Raw genomic sequence first — 17,431 nt, 5'->3', positions numbered from 1 at the left:
ACATGTAACATCCCACAATGGTTCACTAACAAGGTACAGTGGTCACAATATTAATCACCTGTTCAAGAGATGAGCAGACTGAAAAATAATAGGTGACTTTATTAACAATGGTAAAGACCTACTTAATAAACACATAACAGCGATCTCACCCCACCTCAGACTAGTAGGTAGCAGAAGACACAGGGCTGTCCAAATCTCATTAACCAGCTTTATATTAACATACATCTGTTGACTGAGTTTCAAATTGGCAGAGATCATTATGGCTTCCTTGACTGTTCAATCAAATAATGTCTTTTTGCATTATAAAAGAGGACATCTTCCTAAATGTTTGTAGCTCCCTCGAATGCCAGAGCCCATAGTTATGTTAAAGGGTCCTCCAATTCCCAAAGTCTGTGTGTTTTGGGGAGACAGGACTTGAATCCAAAGTAACATTACTCCTGGGGTCCCCCTGGCACACTCCTCCCAAAGAGTAGTGATCCCTTAAAAGCCAGGGCCCATAGTCAGTAGGCAAGAGGCTAGCCTGCAGTCCCCTCCAAAAGCATTTGTCTAGGTTCAGTCTTTCACAATTAGTACGCCTGCTCAGCGGATCCAAGAAAGCTGCATGGGGTATAATTTTTGAAGCAAAGCAAATTTGTCCCAAATCTGAAGGACCTTCACACATAATCCAACCAAGGCAGATCCCATGTCTCTATGCAGACAGAGGAGTGGATTACAGCATCACCATATCTCATTTTTGGTAGTTGTTGAAAAGCTTCTTTTTTGCTACAAATAAAGAAGTCTCCCTATTTGTGACCTTCAGGAGCATTGTGAGAGTTTTTATCATCATTAAAGACTTAGTCTTTTTTTTTTTTAAATGCAGCAGGTCTTGTCTAGTAGACATTCAATGAGATACGAAACATCAGCAAGGTAACAAAAGGAAGGACCTGCTTATGTTGTGAGCAAATATGGCCTTCTCGTGTATTTACAATAACAGGAACTGATCATATGACTATAATAGATGCAGACGTACTGTAGTTCTACAACTGTAGAGGAAGTCCCAGCTCTTACTGAAGGAAGCTTTCCTCTGCCAGCTGTACACCTACCACTCTACTGACTGGAATGGTACCAGCTGATTGAAGAAAAGACAATGTAGCACCAATATTTAAAAAGGGCCCAAAATACATCCCTGAGAATTACAGACCAGTTAGCCTAACATCAATAGTATGTAAAATCTTGGAGGGGGTGATAAAGGACTATATACAAGATTTTAGTAATGAGAACGGTATTGTTAGCAGTAATCAGCATGGATTTATGAAGAATCGTTCTTGCCAAACCAATCTACTAACCTTCTATGAGGAGGTGAGTTGCCAGCTAGATAAAGGACGGCCCGTAGATGTGGTGTATCTGGATTTTGCAAAAGCATTTGACACAGTTCCCTATAAACGTTTACTGTACAAAATAAGGTCCATTGGCATGGACCATAGGGTAAGTACATGGATTGAAAACTGGCTTCAAGGACGAGTTCAGAGGGTGGTGATAAATGGGGAGTACTCGGAATGGTCAGGGGTGGGTAATGGGGTCCCCCAGGGTTCTGTGCTGGGACCAATCCTATTTAATTTGTTCATAAACGACCTGGAGGATGGGGTAAACAATTCAATCTCTGTATTTGCGGACGATACTAAGCTAAGCAGGGCAATAACTTCTCCGCAGGATGTGGAAACCTTGCAAAAAGATCTGAACAAATGAATGGGGTGGGCAACTACATGGCAAATGAGGTTCAATGTAGAAAAATGTAAAATAATGCATTTGGGTGGCAAAATTATGACTGCAATCTATACACTGGGGGGAGAACCTCTGGGTGAATCTAGGATGGAAAAGGACCTGGGGGTCCTAGTAGATGATAGGCTCAGCAATGGCATGCAATGCCAAGCTGCTGCTAACAAAGCAAACAGAATATTGGCATGCATTAAAAAGGGATCAACTCCAGAGATAAAACGATAATTCTCCCGCTCTACAAGACTCTGGTCCGGCCGCACCTAGAGTATGCTGTCCAGTTCTGGGCACCAGTCCTCAGGAAGGATGTACTGGAAATGGAGCGAGTACAAAGAAGGGCAACAAAGCTAATAAAGGGTCTGGAGGATATTAGTTATGAGGAAAGCGAGCACTGAAATCTGGAGAAGAGATGCTTGAGAGGGGATGTGATTTCAATATACAAATACCGTACTGGTGACCCCACAATAGGAAAACTTTTTCGCAGAAGAGAGTTTAACAAGACTCGTGGCCACTCATCAAAATTAGAAGAAAAGAGGTTTAACCTTAAACTACATAGAGGGTTCTTTACTGTAAGAGCGTCAAGGTTGTAGAATTCCCTTCCACAGGCGGTGGTCTCAGCGGGGGGCATTGATAGTTTCAAGAAACTATTAGATAAGCACCTAAATTACCACAATATACAGGGATATACAATGTAATACTGACATACAATCACACACATAAGTTGGACTTGATGGACTGATCTTTTTTCAACCTCACCTACCTTAAATGTAACTATGTAACTATATCTACCCTGTATGACATTGGTTTGTTTCTTCTTGTAGGTATGACCATTACTCTGTTCTGTGTGAGCTGCTTCCTGTCGCCATCCCGTCTTTGGCAGTGTGTTTGAAAACACTGAGCTCTGGTAAGATCCATAAATTGGATATAAAAAAGGAAAAAGGGTTTGGGACTTTATATGAGGCATGCAGCTGGGAAGGTAACACAACATAGTACTAATGAGAATAACTGGTAGATGCACCATATCTGCGACCCAGCTGCATGCCTCATATAAAGTCCCAAACCTTTTTCCTTTTTTATAACCACATATTGGGGATGGAGGTACATTCCTATTTTAATGTCCTCATATAAAGTCCCACCTAGTTAGTTAGTGTTTCTTTTTTTCAAAGATCCATAAATTACCTAAATCTGAAGTCCTCCATGCTGCTGTAAACTATCTCACGTACCTTCTCTTCTGCAGGTCAGTTCACAGAGGAAGCCAAAAAGGATACCGCTCTCATACTGGGCTTCAGCAAGATTGATGTTGAGAAGAACACCTGGTAAATAGCACTTTTAACATTCCCAATCCCAGAATGCATTCACAAAAAGAGTACGGTGGCTGAGACAAGAGAATATGATGTGCTTTGTGTGTATGGTATGTACCGGTAACTGAATCGTGGAATTTGTTACAGAAATCTGTTTCTTTCAATTTAGTGAAGGAAACGGGGCTTTTCCAGGATCTGAAATTTACAGCATGGTGAGAAAAATACACCTGGAAATGAAAAAGAAGGTTCGGGAGATCACAGAGGATGATGGGTGAGTAAAGGAGAATCAATTAGGATTTTGCAAACCCACTAGCCAGAGCATGTGGCCCCTGCAGTGCTATGCTAGTTGTGTGACACGCTCATTGCCATTCCCATCGTGTGACCTCTGCCGCTGCTGTTCCGATCATGTGACCCTGTATGGCAGTTCTAACCGTATGACTCTTCCACTCGAATGCTGACCATTATACTTCTCTACTAATATCCTGATAATGTAACCCCTCTACTATTGTCCTAAATATGTGATCCCTCTACCATCATCCTGATCTAGTGATCCAGCCACCACTAACCTAATCATGTAATCCATCTACCACTAACAGTGGCGGCTAGTGCTGTATATTTGGGGGGGGGGGGGGGGGGGGCGGGCGGCAAACAAGACATCCCCCACTTCCTGTGTCTCCTCCTCCTCTGCATCTCGGGCTTCACGGTGGCTTCCTTCTCAGTGGCTTCCCTCCTCCTTACCTCGTCGCGGTGGCCAATACGATTGCTTCTCCTCTCGGCCAGTCGGGTCTCAGGACCCACTTCCTGATTGCCAGGAGGAGAATCAGGAAGGCTATAGCGAATATTAATTTGCTATTGTCACACAACTTTTTTGAAGCCAATAAGAGCCTCTGGCTCTAATCACGTGCCATTAAAAAAAACAAAAAAAAACCCCATTGGAATCAATGTGTCCGGCAACCTGCATGTAGATTAGGGGCCGGGCACATGGATTAGGGGGCGGCGCCCGTGCGCCCCTAATGGACAGGCCGCCACTGACCTACTAACCTAATCATGTGATCCCTTTACCACTTTTCTAATATCGTGATCCCACGCCGCCATTCTGACAATGTGATCTCTCTACCACTATTTTGATAATGTTCTAATATGGTGATCCCACGCCACTATTCTGATAATATGATCCCTGCACAACTTTTATTAAATGTGATCTCTACCACTTTTCTGATAATGCGATCCCCCCCAACTCTGCCATCTGGATAATGTGAGCCCAATAGGTTGCTTTCTTGATAGTTCTGTAGACAATAATAATTTCCTTTTTTTTATCTTTTGTGTATGATATAATTGGATCAACTCTTTCATTTCACAGTGATATCAGTGCCTGGTTTTCCCGTTACCACAGAAAGCACCAGTTTGCAAATCCACATAAAATGGAGATGTTCAGTGCTAAAATCTTAAAGTAAGTGTAAAAACATGGTTCTTTACACATTTATTTTGCAGTGCTGTTTGGGCTACACGTCATTAGGGATGAGCCGAACACCCCCCTGTTCGGTTCGCACCAGAACATGCGAACAGGAAAAAAATTCGTTCGAACACGCGAACACCGTTAAAGTCTATGGGACACGAACATGAATAATCAAAAGTGCTAATTTTAAAGGCTAATATGCAAGTTATTGTCAATAAAAGTGTTTGGGGACCTGGGTCCTGCCCCAGGGGACATGGATCAATGCAAAAAAAAGTTTTAAAAACGGCCGTTTTTTCAGGAGCAGTGATTTTAATAATGCTTAAAGTCAAACAATAAAAGTGTAATATCCCTTTAAATTTCATACCTGGGGGGTGTCTATAGTATGCCTGTAAAGGGGCGCATGTTTCCTGTGTTTAGAACAGTCTGACAGCAAAATGACATTTTGAAGGAAAAAACTCATTTAAAACTACCGCGGCTATTGCATTGCCGACAATACACATAGAAGTTCATTGATAAAAACGGTATGGGAATTCCCCACAGGGCAACCCCGAACCAAAATTAAAAAAAAAAAATGATGTGGGAGTCCCCCTAAATTCCATACAAGGCCCTTCAGGTCTGGTATGGATATTAAGGGGAACCCCAGCCAAAATTTAAAAAAAAAATTGACGTGGGGTTCCCCCTAAATTCCATACCAGACCCTTCAGGTCTGGTATGGATTTTAAGGGGAACCCCGAGCCAAAAAAAAAAAAAAAAAAACGGCGTGGGGTCCCCCTAAAAATCCATACCAGACCCTTATCCGAGCACGCAACCTGGCAGGCCGCAGGAAAAGAGGGGGGGACGAGAGTGCGGCCCCCCCCCCCTCCTGAACCGTACCAGGCCACATGCCCTCAACATTGGGAGGGTGCTTTGGGGTAGCCCCCCAAAGCACCTTGTCCCCATGTTGATGAAGACAAGGGCCTCATCCCCACAACCGTGGCCGGTGGTTGTGGGGGTCTGCGGGCGGGGGGCTTATCGGAATCTGGAAGCCCCCTTTACCAAGGGGACCCCCAGATCCCGGCCCCCCCCCCTGTGTGAAATGGTAAGGGGTTACTTACCCCTACCATTTCACTAAAAAACTGTCAAAAATGTTAAAAATGACAAGAGACAGTTTTTGACAATTCCTTTATTTAAATGCTTCTTCTTTCTTCCTTCATCTTCTTCTTCTTCTGGTTCTTCTGGCTCTTCTGGTTCTTCCTCCGGCGTTCTCGTCCAGCATCTCCTCCGCGGCGTCTTCTATCTTCTTCTCCTCGGGCCGCTCCGCACCCATGGCATGAGGGGGGAGGCTCCCGCTCTTCTCTTCATCTTCTTCTTCATCTTCATCTTCTTCTTCATCTTCTTCTTCTTCTTCTTCTTCTTCTCTTCTTCATCTCTTCTTCCTTCTTCATTTCTTCTGCGGGCCGCTCCGCATCCATGCATGGTGGGAGGCTCCCGCTGTGTGACGGCGTCTCTTCGTCTGACGGTTCTTAAATAACGGGGGGCGGGGCCACCCGGTGACCCCGCCCCCCTCTGACGCACGGGACATGACGGGACTTCCCTGTGGCATTCCCCGTGACGTCACAGGGAAGTCCCGTCAATTCACCGTGCGTCAGAGGGGGGCGGGGTCACCGGATGGCCCCGCCCCCCGTTATTTAAGAACCGTCAGACGAAGAGACGCCGTCACACAGCGGGAGCCTCCCTCCATGCATGGATGCGGAGCGGCCCGCAGAAGAAATGAAGAAGGAAGAAGAGATGAAGAAGAGAAGAAGAAGAAGAAGAAGAAGAAGAAGAAGATGAAGAAGAAGATGAAGAAGAAGATGAAGAAGAAGATGAAGAAGAAGATGAAGATGAAGAAGAAGATGAAGAGAAGAGCGGGAGCCTCCCCCCTCATGCCATGGGTGCGGAGCGGCCCGAGGAGAAGAAGATAGAAGACGCCGCGGAGGAGATGCTGGACGAGAACGCCGGAGGAAGAACCAGAAGAGCCAGAAGAACCAGAAGAAGAAGAAGATGAAGGAAGAAAGAAGAAGCATTTAAATAAAGGAATTGTCAAAAACTGTCTCTTGTCATTTTTAACATTTTTGACAGTTTTTTAGTGAAATGGTAGGGGTAAGTAACCCCTTACCATTTCACACAGGGGGGGGGCCGGGATCTGGGGTAAAGGGGGCTTCCAGATTCCGATAAGCCCCCCGCCCGCAGACCCCCACAACCACCGGCCACGGTTGTGGGGATGAGGCCCTTGTCTTCATCAACATGGGGACAAGGTGTTTTGGGGGGCTACCCCAAAGCACCCTCCCAATGTTGAGGGCATGTGGCCTGGTACGGTTCAGGAGGGGGGGGGGGCCGCACTCTCGTCCCCCCCTCTTTTCCTGCGGCCTGCCAGGTTGCGTGCTCGGATAAGGGTCTGGTATGGATTTTTAGGGGGACCCCACGCCGTTTTTTTTTTTTTTTTTTGGCGCGGGGTTCCCCTTAAAATCCATACCAGACCTGAAGGGTCTGGTATGGAATTTAGGGGGAACCCCACGTCAATTTTTTTTTTTAATTTTGGCTGGGGTTCCCCTTAATATCCATACCAGACCCGAAGGGCCTTGTATGGAATTTAGGGGGACCCCCACATCATTTTTTTTTTTTTTATTTTGGTTCGGGGTTGCCCTGTGGGGAATTCCCATACCGTTTTTATCAATGAACTTCTATGTGTATTGTCGGCAATGCAATAGCCGCGGGTAGTTTTAAATGAGTTTTTTCCTTCCAAATGTCATTTTGCTGTCAGACTGTTCTAAACACAGGAAACATGCGCCCCTTTACAGGCATACTATAGACACCCCCCAGGTACGAAATTTAAAGGGATATTACACTTTTATTGTTTGACTTTAAGCATTAATAAAATCACTGCTCCTGAAAAAACGTCCGTTTTTAAAACTTTTTTTTGCATTGATCCATGTCCCCTGGGGCAGGACCCGGGTCCCCAAACACTTTTTATGACAATAACTTGCATATAAGCCTTTAAAATTAGCACTTTTGATTTCTCCCATAGACTTTTAAAGGGTGTTCCGCGGCATTCGAATTTGCCGCGAACACCCCAAATTGTTCGCTGTTCGGCGAACTTGCGAACAGCCAATGTTCGAGTAGAACATGAGTTCGACTCGAACTCGAAGCTCATCCCTACACGTCATATATAAACAAACCAGAAAATATTACATGACTTTGGTAGTGCGAAATTTAGGTGTAAAATGTAAATTTGCGGCTCTATATTCAGAGGAATACTATAATCTTTATTAAAAACAAAGCCTATACAAATGTAGTGGCCCTTGTGTACTTTTTCCTCACCCTGCTGTAGGACAGTGGTACACCATGGGCTATAGGCAGCTGTTTGCTTACATCATGGCAGTATTTAATTATGAAACCCCAATAGACATTAAAGCCTGCATGACAATGGCCGAAACTCTACATTTGTGACACCAGATCATGGATCCAATCACTTCCATATGGCATTACAAAGCAATAATATCATGAGCATGTGCCCGTAACAGCGTAGACACTCCAGGTGTCTCAACTTTTTTTTTAGTCTTTTCGTTGTCGTCGTTACCGTATAATTGTCCATATTGTAAAAAATAATTATGTATTGTAAGTATACACAGCATGGAACAGTGCCAATTCCAGTGGCTGAAAACTGTACGATGAGCCTTCCTCACCTTTTTGCATTAGTCCAAAAATTAGCCAGTGTTTGTTGACTGGAAGTGATATCAGTGCAGTTGGTTAACTACAAGGTCTTTGCCTTCCCTGGTCCCAAGCTCACTACTACCCAAAGCCTGGATGAAGTACCGGACCCTAAGATGGACTCTACATTTACTTAGCTAGTTTCTTTTTATGTAGGTTATGGTGGCCATTTAAGCCTAGCAACATAATGATGTCTCTTTCTGTTTTTCTTTGCATTTTTCTAAATTTAATAGAGCAGGAAATGATTAGAACCCCTATCGGGTTTTATTTTATTTTGTTTTTGCTGTATTTGTCCTATTGGGGAGATTGCCCCTAATTAACTGCCCCAAAGACACGTCAGGGAATGAGAAGATATCTAGACAGCTGTTACTAGAACAGATGTCTCCATTGGACGACTGACTCTCATCTCTTGTCTTGGCAAACAGACAAGTAGGGAGGCATGATCACTTCAATGGGAACACAGACAGTAATACAAATGTTAGATTTTCACTCCTCCACTTACAGTCAACAATCTGATACCCAGATAGATGAGCAAAGACTATCACCTATGAAACTTTATGGTGATAGAATTTGACATCAGGACTACAAAGGTCTCTGGTGACGTGATCTCTGCAGGAAAGCTGGCCAATCAGGAGTTCTGCTTCAACAGTTCTCCCTTTTCAGTATAGATAATGCTACAAGTAGCATGGCACTGATCACATAACGCATGCCAGAGTTCATCACCGCTAACACAGCTGAAGTTTTTCACGTGTGTGTTTATTACAAACTTCCAAGGACTGTACAGGTTCAGTTCAAGTGGAGGGCAATTGGCAATACGGTTATGGATAATGCGGTTGTTGGTTACAGGGCTGTATTAGCTATATTGGCACTCGTGGACCAGTGCCTAAGGCAGCTGCCATAGAACAGGGCAGCAACAAGCTTTAAAATGTACAAATCAACAATTTCTTATTGTTTCCCTCTTCTGCCCACCTCCGGACACCTGTTTCTAAATTGTACTTGTAGGGGGAAAGAGTGCAGGGGAAACATAGTGGTGTGGCTTGAAAAAAAGAGTGTCATTCTTCAGGCAAGCCTGGAGCATCATGATCTAGATCAGCCATGGCGAACACCCAGATCACTGGTGCTGCAGATGTGGAGGATATTTAATTTCCAGACGTTTGTATGCCTCATAGGGAGATGTCACTTTATCACCTAACTGATGATTGTTTCCTCTCCCCCAGAGCCAATGAGGAGTGGGAATCTCATATACAAGCTCTCCGGACTCAGATGGATTCCATCTTCTCCCCAGACACAGTGGAGGAATGGATGGAAGAAAATGTCAACCCTATCATGGATCATCTGAGAGAGTTGGCCAGGGACTTCCAGGAGATCTTACCTTTAAACGCCCGTCCCAAGGTCATACCAAAGAAATGAGTGCATATCCTTGGATCGATGGAGATTTCAGTACGCTGCCAATAGGACTTTGTTCAGATCATAAAGCAGGGGAAAGGGTAATGTTCTGCAGAATAACAGATCAGCACATTTCCACAAAAAATCTAGTGCATTAGTGTGCTAAACAGTGTGTGGTATCCCACCATTGTTTTCATTGATGCTGCTGCCTATGCACTGTGTGTGCGTGTATAGGTGTGTGTGTAAGTCGATATCTTGATCAAGCCTATTCATTAAAGCAATGTAAAGCCAGGAGATGTACAGTGCACAGGTACTACAGCAACCTCCTATTTCCAAAAGGTTCAGTCCATTCAGAAGAGATCGTTCAAGATTGAATCTGCTGAGCTGAATTACCCAAGTCTCTTTGAGTATTTCATTGGCAAGACCTCCCCACCACTGCCCTGTTTCCAGCCATCTTGGAACCTACATTATTTCTGCTACAACAGAAATGACCCTAGGTGTCCCCACGTCTTCTGATACATTCTCCATAATAAAAAAAATAATTACAAATAGAACAAAGAAAGAAGGACCATCCTCATAAATGCTATGGCAGGAGTTCAGAACTGGGCACTTCAAAGTCAGAGATCATTGCACTGGAGATCCCTAAGGAAGTGTCTCCTGGAAGCTCAGAACTAGCCTCTTCAAGTTCTGAGATCTTTGCAGTTCATATCTCTAAGGAAATATCTCCTTGAAGTTTAGAACTGAGCACTTCCAGTTTAGAGATCTTTGCACTTGAGATCCCTATGAAAGCATCAATTAAAGCTTCCCCATTCAGGGCAAAGCAACGGCTTCTCTTGGTGATTTAACTTCCACCTACCCCCTACCGTTTGCCTGCTGGGACCATGAGTTAAAAGCTCTCTGTAAGTTACGTTTTAGTCTCCACTTGAATGAGAAAATTGGCAGGTTACTTTTAGCTCAATGGGATTTAAAAAAAAAAATTAAAAATTGTTGGACACCTGCCACTTTAACTGTTTTGATGACCTGAATTGTGGTTGCTGTGGGTAACTGCACCTTGCACATCACCTTTGCTCTTTGTATTGCTTTATTTTAAATGTCTGAATCTGAATATTTCTGAGTCAAAATTTTAAAACCTTGAAAGCAGAAGTCTGTTTAAAAAAAAAAAAACACCTCTGGTCAGTCTGATGACGTCATGGCTTCTTTCTCTTTAACTTCAGCAGTCAAACTGGGCAGTCCTTACTACTGCACCGAACAGAGCTCATGCGCTCATAGTGCATAGCGCTGTTTAATGCACTGTGTTCGTCCATGGTAGCCTAGCCCCATGTCAGAGAAAGTAAGTTGAATTTAACCCAGAGGACTGAGGACATCCAGTGGTGGAATAAAATTACTGTGGGTGGCGGCTTTGGATTCAAGGTGAAGGTGCTGCTAAAGCTGCTTTTATTTTTACTAATACTGCTATATTGTTTTCAATTTTTTTTTTTTTTTTAGGTTGGAGTTCATTTTTAAAAAGAACCAGTCTCAACTGGCTTTTGTAAGAATCTGAATATTCAGTCTTTAATTGACAACCTTGCTTTTGAAAGATTTTCTTTCATCCCCCCATATTTTAGCTTCACTTACCATGTCTGAGCCTAACTCTTTTGAAGTGGTTCTAAAGCAGGGGCCTTCAAACTGGCCCTCCAGTTGTTCAGGAACTACAATTCCCATCATTCCTAGTCATGTCTGTGAATGTCAGAGTTTTACAATGCCTCATGGGATGTGTAGTTCCACAACAGCTGGAGGGCCGTAGTTTGAAGATCCCTGTTCTAAAGGATGAAATTAGAACTATAGGCAAAACTTTTTTTTTTTTCATTTTGGATAGAGTAAGGGAGGGTTATATCCCATGTAAGGTTTATTTTTGCTGTCTTTGTCCCATTGGGGAGATTTACCGTCACTTCGGGTCCCATAGCCAAAACAGGAAATCCCTATAAATTAAGGGAATCTCTTTGGGACTCCAGGTCACCTGAACTAGTGTCCCCATTGGAAGATTTCCCCTCTATTACTTTTCTGGGGACAATGAAAAATTTGGGATTTTCTTTTACTTTCATTTTCAATGATAATGTTAAACATGACAAATAGAGAGGGTGACTCTCCCTAACAGGGACACAGACAGCAATATAAGCCGCAGGTATTTTAATCCCTCTCCATTCTATCCAAAACCAAAAAAAAGTTTTGCTTTTTTTTGTTTTTTTTGTTTTTTTTAATCTGAATGCATTCTCTGCAATAGGGCCCTTTCACACAGGCTGTCCAATCAGGTCCACCTATCAGTTTTTCAGATGGACCTGATCGGACCCTCCAGTTTCTTCTATGGAGCGGCAGATGTCAGCGGACTCATGCCTGCTGACACCCGCCGTCATCTGATCTGATCCTGTTCACCAAAAACAGACAGATGGTGGTCCAATTCCCCATCTGTCCAGCGGATCAGATGGAAACGGACAGGCAGTCTGTTTCTATCTGATTGTCCCATAGAGGAGAGCGGGACTGTGTTTATGTCCACTCTGCATAGCGGAGCGGACACGGACCTGTCATCTGCCTGGTCGGTGGGGATCAGCAGAGATCCCCCGCTGAGCAAGCGGATTCTACATATCGGAGGCGCCCATGTTAAAGGGGCCTTAGGGTAAAAAAAAAAAAAAGAAACTTCTATTCCTCAAAGTCCCCCTTCAGCTTCCCCTCATATACTTACCTGAGTCTGATCTCCATCCAAAACTATGCCCAAGAGCAGCAGCTCTCTTAGCTCTCTCCCACTTCACAGGGCAGATTGATAGCAGCAGGAGCCATTGGCTCCTGTTGGTGTCAATCAAATCCTGTGACAAGGGAGCAGGAGTTGAGGGTGAGCTGCACTGCCTGTGTTATTAGATGCAAGCAGTGCAGCTTGGGATCAAACCCGCATGAGTGATGAGTGCCCCCATAGGAAGCGGCTCCCTATAGGGGCACTCGCCAAAGAGGTAGAGCCTTTTTAAGAAGCAAAAGTCAAACCTTACCTAAATACTGCTGTAGACGCTTGAATTTCAGATTCAGATTCTTGTTGAATCGCCCAAAATTAGAGCTATAGGTGTCCCTGTTTGTCACCACTCAGCTTAACAAAAGTCGATTTTGCATTCAACATTTGTTAAAAGAGCCAAGCGGAAGTTTTTTTGCCAAGCAATGATTTCATCCAATCAAATGCAGTCACCGTCAGGATATCCTGGCAGCCATGGGTACCCGCTGTCAGCATACAATAGCCGGCAGGGAAGATGACGTCATACAGGCTGTTTAGTGTGGATGGAAAAATCTATTACATTTCTTTTGTTCAGCTCATGGACTGAAAGAGAAATATTTCCTTGTATAGCTAGGTTAAAATTTGCTAGTAAGAATTGAGTTTTATTTTAATTTTCCCTACACTTGATTGGATATTTAAATTGAACAAAGCTTCACCTCATTTGCTATGCTAAATGAAACTTCACTTTACGATTTGCAAATTGAACATGCTCTACTCCTTTAGTAAATCAACCCCATTGTCTTCCAGCTCTAGAATGTGCATAACGGAGGAGTGTAAACGGGAACTGAATATTGAAATTCTTGCAAGTGATGACTGGTTCTCTTTGATGCGCTTGCGGTTGTTATTGTAGATATTTGCTACCAAGTCTCAGGCTTCGTTGGGCATCATGGAAAATGCCTGTATTCATAGTGGATTATTTATTACAAAGAAATGATCAGTAAATGAAGCTACTAATAGTAGCCAATTGACTTTCAGCTTTGAGCTGCTTGGTGACTGCTGGAAGATGATTGGTTATTACTTACATAACTATGCTTACATAACTGCACAGATTGATGATCTTTGTCTTATAATAAATGCCTATATTTTGTGGTTTTAACCAATGTTACTCTAAAATAATTATGATATCTACTGGCTATTGATATCACCACAGAAGAAAATTCCCCCTGGGGTTTTTATTGCAGCAAGCAGACTATCAAAAAATTTTAAATGCATAAAAAGTGTTTTATTATACAAATATTAAAATCAGCAAAAATTTTAAAATATGAGCTCTGATTACATAAATTCTCATCATGACCCAGCAATCATAATAACATGCGAAGTAGGCAGGTGTACTCAAGGCAAATTTTACAACCTTTTTAAAAACGACAGTTGAATAGGGCGAATACTTTTTGAAAATATTTTAATAAGGCGAATCCTCTTTGAAAGTGATAGAGGATTCGCCTTATTAAAATATAATTTTCAACCAGGATACGTCCAATTCAACTGCTATTTTCAGGGAGGATTCGCCTTATTCAATTTTCATTTTCAAGAGGATCTTATTTGTACAACTATCGTTTTTAAAGAGGATCCCTCCTATTCAGCTATAATTTTTAAAGTGGATTCACCCTGTCCACCCGTCATTTTCAAAGAGGATTTGACCATTATTTTTGGAAGATTCCCTCCAACATATTTAAAGAGTATTCACATTTCCCCATCATTTTCCAAAAGGATTTGCCCACTGCATAAAATGTAATTCCAGATTCCAATTACAAATAAGGTTCGCCAATCACATTTAAAATCACAAGATCATCAGTTGTCGCATCACACAATCCTCTTTTGAATGATAAGCGCTTGCTGTAAAATATTGATATCCAGAAAACGTTAACTGTGTATATCACACAGTGACTCCTTTATAAACAGAGCCCTATGAGTCAGCTGGCTCATTAAACACAAAGCACTTTCTGTGTGGCTGATATGTAAGCTCAACAGTTTTTACGATAGAGTCTGAGTAATTGCACTGAAGTACTGAAAGGGCCCTCTAGTGGCTTATTTACAAATATCTATGTTTAATCCACTGAAATAGCAAGCTTCTAAAAATTGGCTTTGACCTCTTGATACCGGACTCACGCATATATGCGGCTTTTCGGGGGGTGGGCCTTAACGCTGATATACATATATGCGGCCCTGCTAAAACAACTTGCCACGCTGAGAGCACGCTCCCAGCACAGTAGTCCGGGAGCGTGCAAGCATACTAGCAATCGGGAGCTTTCAGACCTTGTGACCGCTGTGATTGGCTGTTACAGCGGTCACATGATCAGAAAACTCCTGATCACAGCAAGTTGTTTTACCCAAATGCCCACCTTCGCCTTCCGGATTTTAGAACCCTTAATGGGCCGGGAGGCGGTCAACACAAAGCTATTAGGGTAAACATTGAAATTATAATTCAACATACACGCTTGCTGGAAAAAAAAACAAATTTTTCCCCTGGGAACTACTTGATACCTTCAAGACTCCAGATCAATTTTCTCATTATACATACAGGTTCTGCTTCCTGCTTTGCAGTGCTAAGGAAGAAAGAAAGATGCAGTTCCCAAATCCTAGCAGAAGATGCTTTAGCACTGGACTGCAGTGTCTTCCCATGAGATTTAGTAAACTGTTCACATTCCCAAGTAATCTTACGAGAAGGATAGTGACATCATACCTTGCAACCATGTAGATGGGGGTAAGGTATGTTTTTTAAAAACTTTTTAACTCTAGCTGGCCATACACTAACATTTATTTTACTCGGTCTGAAAAAAAGTCTTAGAGATTCCTCCATCCACACAAACAGCACAGGCGGACAAGTCTTGACTGCCGGATACTGTACTCTGACAGATGCAAGTGCTGGCAATTAGAACACCCAAACAGTGCCTGCAGCTGATTAACTACAGCCAACCAGCCAACCATTTTTGGCCTGCTCAAAAATTGATAGAGTAATTGACTTTTATCAAGCCAGCAGAACTACCCAGTGTTGGAATTTTGGCAAATTCTTCTTGAATTGGCCACACTTCTAATGCCCTGTACACACGATGGGATTTTCCGACAACAAAATCCATGTTTTTATTCCGACGGATGTTGGCTCAAACTTGTCTTGCATACACACGGTCACACAAAGTTGGTCGGAAATTCCGAACGTCAAGAACGCGGTGACGTACAACATGTACAACAAGCCGAGAAATACGAAGTTCAATAGCCAGTGCTGCTCCTCTTGATTCCGAGCATGCGTGGAACTTTGTGCGTCAGAATTGTGTACACAGGATCGGAATTTCCGACAATGGATTTTATCGTCAGAAAATTTGAGAACCAGCTCTCAAATTTTGTGTGACGGAAATTCCAATGGAAAATGTCTAATGGAGCCTACACGTGGTCGGAATTTCTGACAACAAGCTCCTATCAAACATTTTCCATCGAAAAATCCTATCGTGTGTACGGGGCATAACAGTGTATGGCCAGCTTTTGAGGTACATGCTTGCCCTTGTAATATTTGGCAATTTTTACATGGGGAAGGGGCTCTAACCTAATAGGCAGACCTTGTAGTTTACTGTAAAATCAGCATGAGCTGTTATGATTGGCCTAAAATTATATAGCAAAAGCCATTTGTTGGGGAATAAGAGTGAGCCCAGACTCTGTGGCTATTTTAATAGGTACACTGTCCCCTGCCAATTTAGGATGGAATGACCATGCCTCCTGATAACCCCTCAAGCAAGGTATATTTACCACCCGTGCTTTCTCAACGCCTCCATGCTGCAGGAGTCTGCCTTGCTGGATGGTGCCATGTGTCTTAACGCCTCCATCATGTAGCAGTTTGCCTTGTTGGATGGTGTCATAGCTTACCTGGGTGGATGACGCCATTCAAGTATTCTCACATGGGGTTCACATGCTTAGAGCAAAGGAGCAAGGACACCCCTGGTGCAGATAGGCAACAATAGTGTAAATAGGTGAGTTTACCTTACTGGTGCAGTAAGGGCGGTCAGGAGGCATTATCAGTTTGGCGTGAATGGGCAGGTGGCTGTATCTCCACAGGGTCTGTGCTACCCTTCTTTTCCCAAATATTCATAGCACTGCGTAAGGGAAGGCACTCATTCTTGTTGACAGTGGAAGACCATTATATCATGAAAAGTGGTCTGAAATGTAATCTAGAAAGCATAAATGTAATAACGGAAGCTGTTTTTAAACTGAATAAAAGTGTCTAGTTTACCTTCCAAGTGATATTTGAAAAAAATCTGTGCTTGTGATCGGTGAACATTTGTTTGAATACAGAAGTAAATAGAGGTCCTCCTTAAATCCTTCCGTTCCTATTTCATTTTTTAAAATGTGTGAATGAAATTTATTTTTTTTTCTTTGTCATTCTGTGTTATTTTAAATAAAACATATTTTCATAAATAACGTGTGGCATGTTTCAGTGTGTCAAGTCAGTTGTACTAAAGACAAATACTGTGTGTGTATGTATGTATGTATGTATGTATGTATGTATGTATATATATATATATATATAATATACGCAGTGTGTATGTACGTATGTGTGTATATGTGTATATATATATATATATATATATATATATATATAATATAATATACGCAGTGTGTGTGTGTGTGTGTGTGTGTGTGTGTATGTATATATAATATACACTGTGTGTGTGTGATATATAGATATAGATCTATATATATATATATATATATAATATATAATATATATATATATATATATATATATATATATATCTACACACAGTGGAGCAAAAAAGTATTTAGTCAGCCACCTATTGTGCAAGTTCTCCCACTTAAAAAGATGAGAGAGGCCTGTAATTGTCATCATAGGTATACCTCAACTATGAGAGACAAAATGTGAAAGCAAATCCAGACAATCACATTGTCTGATTTTTGAAAGAATTTATTTGCAAATTATGGTGGAAAATAAGTATTTGGTCACCTACAAACAAGCAAGATTTCTGGCTCTCACAGACCTGTATCTTCTTGGGGAACTCTTACTAAAACCAA

General features: G+C 42.4%; 1 protein-coding gene across 2 annotated transcripts in view; it reads left to right on the top strand.

Annotated features, from left to right (window-relative positions):
* The window catches only part of LOC141148765 (hexosaminidase D-like), a 94,139-nt gene extending 77,320 nt beyond the window's left edge, over nucleotides 1-16,819 (top strand). For both annotated transcript variants that reach the window (XM_073636487.1, XM_073636488.1), the window contains exons 10-14: nucleotides 2,574-2,656; nucleotides 2,990-3,068; nucleotides 3,223-3,324; nucleotides 4,414-4,503; nucleotides 9,456-16,819. In XM_073636487.1, the coding sequence (XP_073492588.1) occupies nucleotides 2,574-2,656; nucleotides 2,990-3,068; nucleotides 3,223-3,324; nucleotides 4,414-4,503; nucleotides 9,456-9,648 (547 nt within the window). In that variant the 3' untranslated portion in view covers nucleotides 9,649-16,819. The remainder of the gene's footprint in view (nucleotides 1-2,573; nucleotides 2,657-2,989; nucleotides 3,069-3,222; nucleotides 3,325-4,413; nucleotides 4,504-9,455) is intronic.
* The last annotated feature ends 612 nt before the right edge of the window (nucleotides 16,820-17,431 follow it).

This window comes from Aquarana catesbeiana, linkage group LG06 (genome assembly GCF_042186555.1).
Source record: "Aquarana catesbeiana isolate 2022-GZ linkage group LG06, ASM4218655v1, whole genome shotgun sequence".
In the NCBI taxonomy this organism is placed as follows: domain Eukaryota; kingdom Metazoa; phylum Chordata; class Amphibia; order Anura; family Ranidae; genus Aquarana; species Aquarana catesbeiana.
Note: the sequence above shows the minus strand (reverse complement) of the source record. Positions and strands in the feature narration are given on the sequence as shown.